Raw genomic sequence first — 15944 nt, 5'->3', positions numbered from 1 at the left:
TGTGAGAGGGATACATTGACTGGTTGCCTCCCCCACGACCTCGACCAGGGCCGGGGACAAACCGCAACTGAGGTACGTGCCCTTGACAAGAATTGAACCCATGACTCTTTGATTCGTGGGCTGATGCTCTAACCGCTAAGCCAAACTGATCAGGACTTGTATTATTATTCATTACTTTATTTATTATTGTATTATTTATTATCATTATTAACCTATTCCCGCCCTCCCCTGTTTATACAACAGAATATCATTCAGCCATGAGAAAGAAGGAAAATCTGCCATCCGTGATGACATGGATAAACCTTGAGGACATTACACAAAGTGAAATAAATCAGATAAAGACAAATATTGTATGATCTCACTTATACGTGAAATTGAAATAGCTGAACTCATAGGAACAGAGAGTAGCGTGGTGGTAGCCAGGGGCTGGGGGACATGGGGAGATATTGATTAAAAGGTGCAAACTTTTAGCTATAAAGGAATCTGTTCTGGGAATCTAATATATAGCATGGTGATTATAGCTAATAAGATTTTATTTTATACTTGAAAGTTGACACAAGAGTAGATCTTAAATGTTCTCACCACACACACACAAACGTACTTATGTGACGTGATAGAAGTAGTAACTAAGGCTGTGGCGGTAATCATTTTGTAATGTGTATTGTATACATTGTACACATTACACTTACACAATGTTATATGTCAATTATATCATAATAAAGCTGGGGGGAGAGTTATTTTTAAAGAAAGTGGTTTATGACAAATTACAAATAGACCTGATAAGGGAGTTCATGTGTTCGATGCTTCTACTATTTGACTGCACTTGAGTGTGGTTTCTACTTTATCTAGTGGGAGAAGAAATCAAATTATTTCCCACTAGAAAAAAAGAAAGACAAGAAAAAGACAAAGGAAGGAAGGAAGGAAGGAAGGAAGGAAGGAAGGAAGGAAGGACGAGAGCGAGCGAGCCCTGGCTGCTTTGGCTCAGCGATTAGAGCATCCGCCGCAGACCAATGAGCTGCAGGTTCGATTCTGGCCAAGGGCACGTACCTCAGTTGCAGTTTGTCCCCGGCCCTGGCCAGGGTCATGTAGGAGGCAACTAGTTGATGTGTCCCTCTTATATCAATGTTTCTTTCTCTCTCCCACTCTCTCCCTCCCTGCCACTCTATCTGAAGATAAATAGAAAAATATCCTCGGGTGAGGAATTAAAAAAAAAAAAGAAATATGGCCAAGAACAAACACTAGCTGGTGGTAAACGTGAATTTCAAACAAATGAGTGACAAGAAATAATAAGGAATGAACTGATGAATAAACAGGTGAGTCAATGGACTGAAAGAAGGAGAAAATCAAAGGAAGAGGGACTTCTTTGGAATCGGGGAGGAAGTACTCCTCCTCAGAAATAAAAAGAAAGCCTTTGATCCAAATCCAGCCTTTTTTTTTTAATTTTAATTTTTTTTTATCCTCACCCGAGGGCATTTTTGCATTCATCTTCAGATAAAGCAGGAGAGAGAGAGAAATATCAATGTAAGAGAGACACATCGACTGGTCGCCACCCACATGACCCCAACCCGGGGCTGGGAACAAACTGCAACTGCGGTACGTGCCCTTAGCAGGAACCAAACCCGGGTCTCTCTGGTCCACGGGCCGATGCTCTAACCATTGAGCCAAACCGGCCAGGGCCCAAATCTAGCCTTTTAATAAATATTTGTTTTGCCTTCCCTCAGTCCCTCTTATAACTGCCTCCCACTCAGGAACTGAGAATTCTCCACGTGAAACGAACAAACCTGGAGTGTGGAGGAAGTGCTCAGCAGAGCACCCCATATGGCTGTGACCCCTGGCGTGGGCAGCTGCTGGGGTCCTGCAGAGCCAGACGATGGCCATGGATAGGCCCTTTCCCACAGGGCCTGGGATGTCCTCACTCTCCCCATGGGGAGGAGCTACAATGGCCTCCTGTCCCAGCCCCTCTGGGCCATCCCCTCCACACTGCCAGCCTCCACTCTGCCCACCGCCATTTCTAAAACCTGGCTGTGGTCCGTCTGTCTCCTACTCAACTCACCCTGTCTCTCCAGCACCCCAGTGCTGGCCCTACCCTGCCCCCTTCTACCCCATCAGGAAGTCTATTCTCTCACCATGCCAACCACTGCCTATTTCTTCTTCTTTAAATTTATTGATTGATTTTTAGAAAGAGAGAGAGAGACAGAGAGAAACATCAATCGGTTGCCTTCCTAACACGCCCTGACTGAGGATCAAGCCCCAGCTTAGGCATGTGCCCTGACCGGGAATCAAATCAACTTTTTGGTGTTCGAGATGATGCCCACCAACTGAGCCACCCTCCAGGCTCAAGTTACTCTTTTATTACCCACATAACTTGTCTGTTAGTTGTGTTTATGGTGCCCATGGTTACGTAGTGGCGACAAAAGAACATCCAAACCTATAGAAAACTTTTGTAAGAGTTTGAGACACATTTTTGAGGACATGCCCGAAGCCAGATCTCAATGGATTGAGAAAACACTCCAGAGAATGGCAGTTTCGCAGCTCATTTTACACATTAGAATCAAGTAAAATGTAAGGAGGGTTATAGGAAATCCACTGGCGGTAGGTTGGGGGCTGGGAGAAAGCAAAGCAAGGAAATCCCTAGGCTTGGACAAAGGTAAACACTTCTCTTCCATCGGTGGGTACAGACAGGTAACACTGAACACCGACAGCACATGGGTGGTGTGCGGCCACGGGATAACGAGGAGGAGCTCCCTGGCCTGTGCCCGGTGGCCTGTGCCCGGTGGCCTGTGCCCGGTGGCCTGTGCCCGCTGCGGGCAGGTGTTCCCTGAGGGGACTGGAAAGGAAAATCACTCTGACGAATCAGAGGTGTGTTATCCTAGATGCCTGAGAACAATGGAGAGCTCACTTAGAGTAAAGATGAACCTTTGCTAAGGAAGCTATAGGTCCGGACATGACTACCCGCCATGACCTGCCCAGTTAGGAATCTGTCATCAGACCATCCTGTGTGTGACGTTTGGTCACTGAGCTTGTCAGATTTGTTTCAGTCACAGTAGTGAGCGCTCCTGGAGCACCTGGCCCCAGGTAAAAGCTTCCACACTCGCCTCATTGACTCCTCAGGACAACCAATAACGTTGGTCTCCTTATTGTCTCCATTTCTTAATTAAGAAATCAGGATCGCCCTGGCCAGTTTGGCTCAGCGGTTAGAGCGTCGGCCTGCGGTCCAGAGAGACCCGGGTTCAGTTCCCGCTAAGGGCACGTACTTCGGTTGCAGTTTGTCCCCGGCCCTGGTTGGTCGTGCGGGTGGCAGCCACTCGATGTGTCCCTTTCACGTCGATGTTTCTCTCTCTCTCTCTCCCTCCCACTCTACCTGAAGAAAAAAATGGAAAAATGTCCTCGTGTGAGGATTAAAAAAAAAAAAAAAAAGAAATCCGGATCGCCCTGGCCAGTTTGGCTCAGCAGTTGCAGCATGGGCCCGTGAACCGGAGAGTCCCGGGTTCGGTTCCTGCTAAGGGCACGTACCTCAGTTGCAGTTTGTCCCCGGCCCTGGTTGGGTCGTGTGGGTGGCAGATGTTTCTCTCTCTCTCTTCCTTTCTCTCTCCTTCCCCACTCTATCTGAAGATAAAGTAAAAATGTCTTCGAGCGAGGATTAAAAAAAAAAAAAAAAAATCAGGATCTCCCCATGATTTGTCACACCAGAACTAGCAAGTGGCAAAGTCAGGATTCCTACCTAGATCTGTCCGAACCAGGATGTAACTGCTTAGATGTAGAAACCAATATTGAGAGAGGGGACGTTTGTCCAAGTCCATCCAGTGTTGGTGGCTCTGCCCAGGCCCTCCCACAACCAGGCCTCCTCTGACCCCACCAAGTCTGCGGCCGTTTCTCACCCTCTGTCCCTGCGCTGGCCTCAGCCCCACCCCACTCTGCCCACTCCTGACCCTTCTCTGGTTTGTGTCCTTTGGCCACTCTGGTTCCTAGCACCCCCGGGGGGAAGGGACCCAGACTTCCCGGCAAATAAACACGCCCACAGATTTCCAAATATACAGATACATTGCCCTTCCGCCACAGCCCACAGACAGGGCTGGCTGGAAGTCCAAACATCCGCCCTGCTTCGGCTCCTGGTCCAGTTGGGTCCTGAGTCCTCGCTGGATCAGCAGGTGTCCTCCGCCGCGTGGTGGCGGGGAAACCTGCCCTGTGGGGCACCGCGTCACCGACCACAGTGGAAGCAGCAGTGGCAGCCAACGGCCACATCCTGGTTTGGATACACTTTCCACTCTTCACATTTTATGAAACAATTGTGAACAAAGTCTTCCCAAACAGCTTGGACAACAGTGCCTGTCATCTAACGGCTGTCTCCAGCACCCTGCACCCCAGCTTCACATCCAGGGGGGCACAGAGCTGTCTGGGTGTTAGCCATCTCCACACAGTCACTACTTAGAGGGGTTGCTTTTCAAAAACCCTTGGTTATGGAGAATTTTGAACATATGCAAAGCTGGGCAGAGCATCCCTTCACCCAGTCCCCATCACCCAGTCCCCACCACCCAGCCCCCACCACCCAGTCCCCATCACCCAGACCCCACCACCCAGTCTCCCTTACCCAGTCTCCACCATCCAGTCCCCACCGCTCAGTCTCCATCACCCAGTCCCCACCACCCAGTCTCCATCACCTGGTCTCCCTTACCCAGTCTCCACCATCCAGTCCCCACCGCTCAGTCTCCATCACCCAGTCCCCACCACCCAGTCTCCATCACCTGGTCTCCCTTACCCAGTCTCCATCATCCAGTCCCCACCATCCAGTCTCCACCACCCAGTCTCCACCACCCAGTCCCCATCACCCAGCCCCCACCACCCAGTCTCCATTACCCAGTCTCCGTTACCCAGTCTCCACCACCCAGTCCCCATCACCCAGCCCCCACCACCCAGTCTCCATTACCCAGTCTCCGTTACCCAGTCTCCACCATCCAGTCCCCACCGCTCAGTCTCCATCACCCAGTCCCCACCACCCAGTCTCCATCACCTGGCCTCCCTTACCCAGTTTCCATCATCCACTTCCCACCATCCAGTCCCCACCGCTCAGTCTCCATCACCCAGTCCCCACCACCCAGTCTCCATCACCCGGTCTCCCTTACCCAGTCTCCACCATTCAGTCTCCATCACCTAGTCTCCCTTATCCAGTCTCCATCACCCAGCTAGCTCAGAGCTAATCTTGTTTCATCCATGTCCCCATCCATTTCCTTTACCTTCAAAACAAATCTCAGAAATTGTATTATTTCATCCAAAAAAGGTAAGAATAATCTAAAAGATGAGAAGTCTTTTATTAATGTAACTATAATATTATTTTTACCCCTAAAAAGAAATTGTTTTATAATATCATCAACTACTTGGTCAACATTCTATATATTTTATAGATATTTTCTTTTATTTTTATAGTTTGAATTCGTATTCAAAATAGGCTAATGTGTTGCAATTGGTTAACATGTCAGTTTTGGGTTTTTTTGAGTCTAGAGTTTCCTCTCCATCTCTTTTCTTCTTTGCAATTTATCTGTAAAAAAAAAAAAAAAGCATGACCCTTCGTCCTGTGGGAATCACCACATCTGCATTTTGCGGATCGCAAGCCCATGGAGTAGTTTCATATGTATTCTGTCCCCAGTGGTTCTCATAGATTGGGAGTTGGATCCAGAAGTTTGATAAGATACAGGCTCCACCTTTTTTGGCAAGAATATCCTTTATTTTTTAATGCTCACACGAGGAGTATGTTTTTTTTAAAAAATCCTCACCAGAGGATATTTTTTCCATGGATTCTCAGATAGAGTGGAAGGGGAGAGAGAGAAACATCGATATGAGAGAGACACTTCAACTGGTTGCCTCCTGCACAACCCCAACCAGGGACAGGAATCGAACTGCAACTGAGATACGTGCCCTTGACTGGAATCAAATATGAGACTCTGGTTCTTGGGCTGACGTCTAACCTCTGAGCCAAACCAGCCAGGGCCAAGGATATGTTTTTATTGATTTTTTTAGAGAGAGAAGAAGGGAGAGGGAGAGAGAGAGACATATTGATGTGAGAGAGAAACATCTTTTGGTTGCCTCCCATACATACCCTGACCAGGGATCGAACCCACAACCTGGATATGTGCCCTGACCAGGAATTGAATCCTCAACCTTTCAGTGTACGGGACAATGCTCCAACCAATTGAACCACGCTGGCCAGAGCTTGGCAAGAAGTATTTCATAGGTAATATTGTTTCTTCCATCAGGAGGCATAGACTGATCACCTCTCCTTTTGTGATGTTACCATATTGCTTTTTAAAAAAATTTATTTTGAAAAAGCTTCAAACCTACGGAAATTTGCAGGGAGGGGGTGGGGACTGCCACAGTGGGTGGGGTGAGAAGAAAGGCTTCCTCCCACGCCCATCACTGCACTGGCACTAGAGGAGAGACCACATCCCGGGAGGCCCCAGGGCAGCCGTCTGGTCTGTGGCTCTGCCCACTTTCCTGGAGCCTGATGCCCACAGCCCTGCCAAGGCCAAGGTAAGCTGAGGACACGCAGGCTCCGAGGATCATGCTTCCCTGGGCTCTCACTGAGTGGCTTCCATGGGCTGGCCCTGGGCTCAGCACATGTGTGCCTTGGCCCATCTGATGTCCAAGACTCCTCCGGCCAGGTGCTATTATTACCTCTCATTTCCCAGAGGAGGCTACCAAGGCTCAGAAAGGGGACCTGCCCAGGGCCACGCAGGGTCAATTCTGTGAGGAGAGGCTACTATTATTATTTAAAATTTTTTTTTCTTTATTGATTTTAGAGAGGAAGGGAGAGGGAGAGAGATAGAAACATCGATGAGAGAACATTGATTGGCCGCCTCCTGCATGCCACCACGGGGATCTGGCCCACAACCTGGGCATGTGCCCTGACCAGGAATCAAACCGGTGACCTCGGTGCATGGGTCGACCCTTAACCCCTGAGCCACACCGGCTGGGCGAGACCATTATTATTTTTATTGAACAGCTGGGCACAGAGAGATTTAAGTGACTTGCTCAAAGTCACCTAGGTAGTAAGTGGAGGAGCCGGGGTTCTAACTCCCCCCGGGCACTTGGCCCTCCAGCCTGATGATAATGGTAACGAGGGCGAAGGCCATGATGCTGTTCCCTCTCAGGACACAGCACACCACAGTTTGCAAAGTGTTTACACACTTGACACCTCATCTGTCCTTCAGCCCAGGGGAGACTCAGAGATCACAATCCCCATTTCGTAGCGGAGAAAATGAAGACCAGAGGAGGGCGATGACTTGCTCAAGGTCACTCAGCAAGTTAGGTGCAGGCAGCGCTTGGGCCCCAGGTTTGCCCCCCAGGCCCGCCTGCCCTGGCCCCTCTGACTGGCAGGACGCACTGAGTTTGGTGCCTCTGAGGAAGGGGCTTTGGGCACCCAGGGTGGGTGCAGCGTTCTGGGCTGGGGGGCAGGAGCTCTGGGGGAGGGCCCCGCTTTGCCTCGGGCTCACTGTGGGAGGCTCAGCTCTCTCGTCTGCAAAACAGACGGCCTGGGTCTGTTGGGCTCTGCCGGCCCTTCCAGCCCGACTCCGAAGCCCTTGCTGTGAGAGGTACTTGGGGAGGCAGTGTTCTCCGCTCGCCTCGCTGCTTTCCCCATCAGTGCAGCTGAGTGGCCCCATTTCTCGTGCAGGGTATTTTTTCCCCCATCTCGGCCTCCTCCCTCCCATCCAGTGTCGCTGCAGGGCACAGGAAGCTGGGGAAGGTATCCAGCCAAGCCCAGCGTGGCAAGGGTTCAGGAGTCAGGACCGCCCACTTAATCTGCCTCACCACGTGCCCCGGAGCAAATGACTTACTCCTTTCGATTTCTTAGCAGAGCAGCTGGTCGTCTGTCTGTCTGTCTGTCTTTCCAGCAGGACTGGGAGCTCCTTGAGGGCAGAGGTCACATGGAAAGATCAGAGCTCGGTAAGTAGTAAGCTCCACGTTCTAGAAACACATGCGGAGAGGCAGGCTGTGGCAGGGACACCGAGCAGGGGAAAGCATGGAGCTGGAGGGGTAGTTGTTGGCTGAAGGGTCTCAGGCCCCTCCACCTCTTGGCTCTGAGACCTCCTGGCATGGGAGAGGCTTGGGAGGCTCTGCCCTCTGTGCGAAACCAAAACAGAACCAAGAAGCATGAAAGTGACTCAACACGGAGGTCGCTTTGTGACCTTTGGGCAGACAGAGGCCTGAGGGTAGATAAACTCAGAGCCCAGGGCTTTTGCGTGGTGGGGCCCCACTGACCGCCCTCAGGGAGGCCTTCATGAGGAGTCGCGTCCCGCCACGTGTATCCGTGATGTTGGCGTGTGGTCTGAGGTTTGCTGGCTGGCTGGCTGGGGAGCTGAACTGCCTGGAAGCAACTTCACACTTGCTCCTTTCTGAACCTCCCCTCTCTCTGTTAGATCCTCAGATCCCCCCACCACCCCAAAACAGACCTGTACCGGGATGCTTGCCGCTGTCCGCTCACCTTTGAACTTGGGTCTGCTTGAACCCAAAGAACCCCAGGGACCACCCATGAAATGCCAGCTAGGGGGGCTCTTTGGGGTTAGACACTCCCCTCTATGTGGCCCTGGGTAAGTCCCTTCAGCTCTCTGAGCCTCAGAATGAGCCCTGCCGCGCGGGACAGAGCACAGAGGCAAGAGGTGAGAGCCAAGACCTCTGAAGCTGGCCGGGGTCAGCAGGGAGAGGTGGCAGTTCCTCTGGGGAGGGAGGCCAAGAGCAGTGGCAGGAAAGAGCCTCCTAGGGACCCGGGTTGGGGCTTCCCATTCTGGGAAGCTCTGGGGTTGGGAGAGGCCCAGAGGCGAGTTAGTCACTAGGCCAACTGTTTACTTCAGTGCATCAATCTTTATTCCTGTGTTCAACCCCAGTGCTGGGAACTGGGTGGGGTGGAGCCAGAGATGCCAAACACAATACTCCCTTCCTCCCTCTGAGCCTCAGTTTCCCTCTCTGACACATGGGGAGGGAAGGCTTCCCCTGTTTCCTTCATCAGGACACTGTGAGGCTCGAAGTGACAATATCTGGGCCTGAGTCTTTCAGCCAGAGTTCAGGCATCGAGGGCACCGGGACTCACTCCTTGCCCTCAGGGGGCTCACAGGCTGTGGGGAGGCCCAAGCCCCACCGGCCACCACCAGCTGGCAGGAAGGACGTGCGGGAGGGATGTGGCTCCCTGACAGGGCAGGTTGGAGAGCCTCTCAGCCACAGTTCTGGCTTCACCGAGCTCTGTCCTGGAAGTTTACGACTGGCCTTGTGTGGGAACCAGGGGCGTTGACACCCCCACTTCTGGGAAGACTTCTAAGACCTTCACACATGTCACCATCTGGGGGACCCCCATGACAGTCTCCAGAGGGTGGAATCCACCAGGAGGCAGAGCTGAGTCCCTTTCTTCTCAGCCATGTTGGGGTCTTAGCTGCAAGAGAGCCTGGAAGTGGACGACGAGAACGGAGGGCCACCCAGGGCCCTGAGTGAGCAAGGGGCAGAGGCCGCAGGGCCATGTAAGGAAGGCCAGAGCTGTCCACGTAGAGGAGGCCACTCCAGCCACAGTCCAGAAGGGCCAGGAAAAGGTAGGTCAGAAGGTATGGCTGTCTCATCCGGGTACAGCAGAGGCCCCCACAGTTTCCAGCATCCTTAGCTGGTGGTGCCCAGAGGTGGCTGTGGGGAGGCTGGCCTGCTCAGGGTAACGCTGGGAAAGCTGGCGACAAAGCTCTCCCACCTTCTCCTCACCTGCTGGAAAACAGGAGCAGGGAGATCAGGACACAGGCCCCACGGTTGAGTGGTGGGTTTCAGGTGTTGTTCTACCTACAGCCACCAGGTGGTGGTAGACTCCAGAGATAGAAGCACTAGGGACCCTCTCTTCCACAGGAGGAGACTGGCCAGGAAGGTAGCTCCCACCACCAGGAAGGTAGCTCCCACCACTGGTGGCTGGATCCCCCCTTTCCTGGGGAAGGGGTACACAAGATATAACCCTGGGAAGTTGTATTGGCTTATCTCCTTGCCTCCAGCAAAATCCACCCAACCAATATGCTGCCAGATTAATCATCTTAAAACAGCGCTGACTATATCACTGGGCTGCTCTAAAACCTTCCATGACGCCCGGTGCCTATGGGATAAATTCCAAATGCTGCCAGGGCCCTCTGAAATATGGTTCCTGGATACCTCTCTCACTAGGCTCATCTCCAAACGCTCTATTGACTTCTTGGTCCTTACTCCTGTATGTTTCTACCTCTGAGCCTTTGCTGCCCTGGGCCCCTCTCCTCGGAGTCCCCACCCTCACCTTGTAGCACTCATCCATCTATCCATCCATCTTTCCATCCATCCATCCACCCACCCATCAGACCTGTTGATACTGCGTCAGCCACCTCCGGCTGCCTCCTTGCCGAGCTTGGATCAGCTGCTCTGTGTCCCCCAGGCCTCCTGGTCTCCACTCCTGATCAGGGGAGGCCAGCGCTTCTGGGCCTCCATCTGAGGATCTGGACTTCTCACGACCCTGTCTGAGGCTCAGCGCCCTGCGCAGTCGGCTTTCCAGGGGCTTCCCCCACGGTTCCCGGAGCTTGCCATAAGAGGGCCGTGGTTCTCGCAAGGACTGGCTGCGTAGCCCTGTCCCCATGGTTCTAGAGGCTGTCGGCACAGAACTACTCCAGGTCCTTGGCAAGACTAGCCTCTGAGATGGCCTGGTGCCTCCACTCATCTGATGGGAGATCACTTGGGAGCAAAGGTTGGTGCTGCTGAGGTGGCCATCATAAACCAAAGGGCAGGCCACATGGGCCAAGCATCCCTGAGTCACCCTCAGCACTGTCTCTCCACCTAGGGCAAAGGGTGCAGGCCTCTCCCCACCATGCCCTCACCTCCAGGCAGCCTTCCCTGACTACGCTATCCCCGAAGAGTTTGGCCTCCCCTAAACTCCTGCAGCCCTGGCTGTCCAAATTTATTCTGTTGATAGTGAGAACAGATGGCTCAACAGCAAAATAGAGATGAATTTTAAGAAACAGGACAGCTCTTGCCCTGGCCAGTATGGCTCAGTTGGTTGAGCGTCATCCCATGCACCAAAAGGTCACTGGTTTGATTCCCAGTCAGGGCACATTGCCCGAGCTGTGGGCTTGATCCCCAGTAGGGGCCATGCAGGAGATGGCAGGTTGATATTTTTCTCTCTCTAAAATCAATGAAAACATAAAAAAAATATTTTTATTTATTGATTTTGGAAAGAGAGAAAGGGAGAGGGAGAAAAAGAAAAACAGCAATCTGCTATCTCCTGCCACGTGCTCTGACCAGGAATTGAACCAGCGACCTCTTGCTGCATGGGCCAACACTCAACCACTGAGCCACACTGGCCAGGTTCTTGCTTTCTTCTTCTTCTTCTTTTTTTTTTTGGTACGTGCCCCTAGCAGGAACTGAACCCGGGACTCTCTGGTCCGTAGGCCTATGCTCAACCGCTGAGGCAAACCGGCCAGGGCCTTCCTTCTTTTTAAAGAAAGAAACAGGACAGCTCCAACCTTGAAGAGTCAAAACACAGAGACAGGAAGTGGCATGGTGGTTGCCAGGGGCTGTGGGGAATGGGAAGTGAGTTAATGGCTTTGAGCCTCAGTTTTGCAGGATGAAAAAGTTCTGGAGATTGGTTGCACAACCATGTGAATGTAACACTACTGAGTTGTACCTAAAAATGACTAAGATGGTCCACTTTGGGTTTTGTGTATTTTACTACAATTAGAAATGTAAAAGCAGGACAGCTCAAGTCTCCTGACTTGGATTTATTCCAGGCCCCGCTCTGCCCCTAATTTTCCAGCAGAGAAGAAAGTTAAGAGCTCAGGTTCTGAGGACCCGCTGCCTCTGGGGAAATGGCGGCTTCATCACTGCAGCTGTGCGACTTTGGGCACCTCCTCCCAATTTTCTTGTCTGTAACAGGGACGAGGAACTCAGGGAATTGTGAGGATGTATAGATATAGATGTGAACAAAGGCCATCTCCATATCTTTGTGTCCTTTTGTGCTGTGACCTTTGACTAACCACTGTCCTTAGTAGGCACATCAAAGCCTTCTAGTTAAGGATGATCTGTGTCCCTTAAAACATAACATACATACTTACATTAGTAATGGCCAGGATGGATATCACACTGGTGACAGTTCGCCTCGCCAGTGTGGCTGAGTTGGTTGAGCGTCTTCCAATGCACCAAGAGGTCACCAGTTCAATTCCTGGTCAGGGCACATGCTGGGGGTGTGGGCTCGATCTCCAGCAGGGGATGTGAAGGAGGTAGCCCATTGATGTGCCATCGATGTTTCTCTCTTTCCCTCTCCCTCCCCCTCTCTCTGAAAATCAACAAACTATTCTTTAAAAAACAATTTCTGTTATATTCTATGGAGTTGCTTACATCACCTTTTGGTCTGAAGATTCCTTCTCCTTACGGTGGCCATCACACCTTTGCCTCACCATGGGACAGAGGATTCAATATGACCATGCTGTGTCCCCACAGGGCCTGGAGCAAAGCAGGGGTTCAGTAAAAATGAGTGGGTGATATTTATTATCTCGGGAAATCCTTCCCCTCTCAGTTAGTCTTGTCATCTGTACAATGGGTTGTTGTGAAAAGCACATGAAATCACGGATGTGGATGCCTCTAAAAGGGAGGCTACCAGCAGCCTCTTTCTCCCAGGACAGGGGAAAGAGAAAGGTACTTGGACTGTCCAGCAGGTCCTCAGAGTCATAGAATTTGAGGTCTGAAAGGGACCTCACAATCAGGTCCATAATTCTTTTTGTTCTAACCACTATTTTCTGAGCATTTTCATTGGTTCCTCCGTGTATTTCATTGAAATTTCATGATAGTCTTATGAGGTGGACATTATTATCCCTCCTTTATAGACCAGGAAACTGAGGCTCAGAGAAATTAAGCACCTGGCCAGAGAGTGTACCCAGTAAGTGGCAGAGCTGGGACCCCTGCTTCAGCCACCCTGCTCTCCTGTTGGTGGCAGAGGCAGGATTTGAAGCCAGGGGTCCTGTCTTCTGTGTCGGGGCTGCTGCACAGGGCACCCCTGTTTGGGGTCAGGGAAGTGCTGGCTGCAACTCTTGGCTCCCCCAGACTCCCCCCTGGGCCTGGCCTTGCTCTTTTTCTTTTCTCTCTGTTTCTAGGCTCTCCTTGGGTAAAGGGGCTCGTACTGTCCACCAGGCTCAGGTCCCAGCCAGAGGAGCTAAGACAGAGCCACTGTGAAGACGAGAATGGACAAAGAGGGCCTGGCCTTCTGTCCCAGCCAATCCTAAAGGTGGACTGAGATCCACACCCAAGCTTCTTCATTCCAACCCTGACCACACCCTAAAAAGCAACAAAACCATTACACAATCTTCAATGCTCTCACCCCAGCATAGTCAAATCAAATCCCCACGATCACCAAAGTCTGAGCTGGGAGGAGCTTGCTGACTCACACAGTCCTAAGATGTCTGGGGTGAATCACTGGCGCTTGCTCAAGCATATAGCTGCTGAGTCCCCTTGCCAAGTGTGTAATTTTACAACTTCCCTAGTCTCTGGAGGAAAAGGAGAAATATGTGGCCTCTCTCTCCTCCTCCCTGCCTCCCTGCCTCCCTGCCTTTCTCATCTGGCAAGTTCTTTTTTCTTTATTGATATTAGAGAGGAGGGGAGGAATCCAGGGCTAGAGGGAGAGACAGATAAAAACATCCATGAGAGAGAACATTGCTTGGCCGCCTCCTGCACGCCCCCCACTGGGGATCAGGCCCACAACCTGGGCATGTGCCCTGACTGGGAATCAAACCAGTGACGTCTTGGTGCATGGGTTGACGCTCAACCACTGAGCCACACCAGCAGGGCTCGCCTGGCAAGTTCTCATTCATCTTTCCATACCCTGCAGTGTGACACCTCCCCTGGAAGCCTGCCTGATCTTTCAGCCCAGGTGAGGGAGGCAGTTTCTTCTCCAGCCAACCAAATACACACAGTAGCAGCAATCACATACTGGGTGTCCCCTGTAGGCTAGGACATCTTTTCATCTCCCTGTCCCCAGGGCATGAGAGTAAATACTTGGTATTAAATATCAAAGACTATTAATTGTCTACTGCTGCATAACACATTACCCCACAATTTGGTGGCTTAAAGCAACACTTATGCACGACCTGTTTCTGTGGGTCAGGAATCCAGGCCCAGCTCAACTGGGCCTCTGGCTCAGGGTCCCTTGCAGGCAGTCATCTCAAGGTTCAAAGGAGGGCGGATCTGCCTCCAAGGTCACTCTAACACTTGTTGGCCGGACTTTGTCCCTTGCAGAATGTTGCACTGAGAGCCTGTTTCTTGTGGGTTGTTGATGCCACGTGGGCCTCTCCCAAGAGTAGCTTACGATGTGGCAGCTGGCTTCAATCAGAGCCAGTGAGAGGGCGGGAAATAACGGGCAGGCAGAAGCCAGAGTCTTTCGGGAACTTGATCTCAGAAGTGACCTCCCTTCACTTCTGCCACATTCTGTTCCTTTAAAGCAAGTCACCAGGTCCAGCCGGCACTCAAGGGAGGGGATCCCACCAGGGCAGGAACATCAGGACGCAGGACTGGAGGGGGTCATCAGGGAGGCTGCTCACCTGTGACCCCTGGATTCCAAACCTATCATACTGCCTGAGTTGAAAGCACTTTCACACGGCAGCTATGTGCCTTGAGCGACTGGCTTAACCTCATGTGCCTACAGATTCTCAGCTATAAAATAGGGATAATACCTTATTTCATCAAATCTAAGGTGGCCTCGATGAAAAGGGAGCATTATTTTATACACCACTAAGAAAGAATACCCACTGCCCATTCATCAGAAGGTGTAGAGCCATTTCAGGAGTTAAAATGCAGGGGGAAAATGTGTGACTTGAAATTAATGAAACACACAGTATCCATTCCCTAAAGCGGTTCTGAGACTTACACGGCTGGTGCCATTTAAGGTTGCAGTGAGGCTGAGATATCCGAAGGCAGCGAACCGGGGCAGGTTGCCCAGATGTTCCTTCTTATTAGTGAACCACCGAAATTCATCCACATCTACACACCACAGTTAAGATTTTGTTTTGATAATGCCTAGCAGTGAGGCCAAGGGGAAGAGGGTGGAATCTCCATCCCTGGAAAAGGAGGAATTTTGATGTACATAAAGGAAGGCACCTTAAAATAGACACCAAGTGCTGAAGGTGCACAGAAGAGAATGGGAGACCACATCTGGCTCGGGGGCGGGGGAAGGCTTCCTGGAGGTGGCAGTGTTAGCGCTCAGCCTCAAAGGCAGGGAGGACTGGAGCAATAGAGGTGGGGATGGGATCCTGAGGGTGACTAGGGCCTGAGAGCACACAGGGTTGCCCTTGGGCTGGAGAAGAATCTGGAGAGAGACTAGAGCCCACTCTCGGGGGGTTCCAGAGCCGGGAAGAGGAACCTGACTGGCCTTGGTAGGCAATGGGGATGGAGTGTGCGCTCCTTTCCAGGAGCCCCACCTCTGTGATTACATTTCACTCTCACCCACTCTGGAGCTTCACCCCATTTTTCAGATGACATAACGGAAGCTCAGAGAAGTGAAGCAACTTGCCCAAGGACATACAGTCAGTGGTGGGCCTTGAATCCAGCCCCGCAGTCAGGCCAGCAAAAAGTCCTCAGCAAATGTGTTCCACCTGCTGTGGGTCAGACCTGGGACTCACAGTCCCTACAGGATGGTCACATAGAACTATAAGCCTAGTGGTTAAGGCCACTAGAATTTTCCTTGAAGATATCATGCTCACCAGAAATGAGGTGAGGGGCTGTGCAGCTATACGTATTTAATTTAAAATTGTGTATATTTCAATTGATAATTTATCTCTTTGCCTGAGCAGTCCTTATGATACAGTAGCAGAACTACTTCTGAGCTAGACTCCTGCCAGTCCTCCCCAGGCTAGTCTCAGCCTATCTGTCCTGCCCCACCTTTCCCTGCATCCTCCTAAGAACTCAGCCAAGTTTCTCAAGCTTCCCAGATC

The 15944-nt window shown here is 51.4% G+C and overlaps 2 protein-coding genes across 2 annotated transcripts in view; one reads left to right on the top strand and one right to left on the bottom strand.

The window, feature by feature from the left end:
• The first annotated feature begins 7846 nt into the window (after positions 1-7846).
• The window catches only part of PC (pyruvate carboxylase), a 115803-nt gene continuing 107705 nt past the window's right edge, over positions 7847-15944 (top strand). The window contains exon 1 of the mRNA XM_036258070.1: positions 7847-7935. The gene's annotated coding sequence lies outside the window, so the exon portion shown is untranslated. The remainder of the gene's footprint in view (positions 7936-15944) is intronic.
• On the bottom strand, positions 9631-10609 carry CUNH11orf86 (chromosome unknown C11orf86 homolog). Its single transcript, XM_036258073.1, has 2 exons — positions 10340-10609; positions 9631-9729 (listed from the first exon to the last, which is right to left on the bottom strand). The coding sequence occupies exons 1-2, from the start codon at positions 10607-10609 to the stop codon at positions 9631-9633; spliced, it is 369 nt and encodes a 122-aa protein (XP_036113966.1).

Source organism: Molossus molossus, unplaced genomic scaffold (genome assembly GCF_014108415.1).
Source record: "Molossus molossus isolate mMolMol1 unplaced genomic scaffold, mMolMol1.p scaffold_m16_p_13, whole genome shotgun sequence".
NCBI lineage: Eukaryota > Metazoa > Chordata > Mammalia > Chiroptera > Molossidae > Molossus > Molossus molossus.
The sequence above is the reverse complement of the archived record's forward strand: the minus strand, read 5'-3'. Positions and strand labels throughout refer to the sequence as shown.

What these genes read in the sequence shown, in the direction of transcription:
- CUNH11orf86 (XM_036258073.1), bottom strand. Translation starts at nt 10,609, where the DNA reads ATGGGGACAGGGCTACGCAGCCAGTCCTTGCGAGAACCACGGCCCTCT. An exon ending in GGCTGACGCAGTATCAACAG is followed by an intron (nt 9,730 to 10,339) that starts GTCTGATGGGTG and finishes CCTGTTTTCCAG; the next exon opens with CAGGTGAGGAGAAGGTGGGA.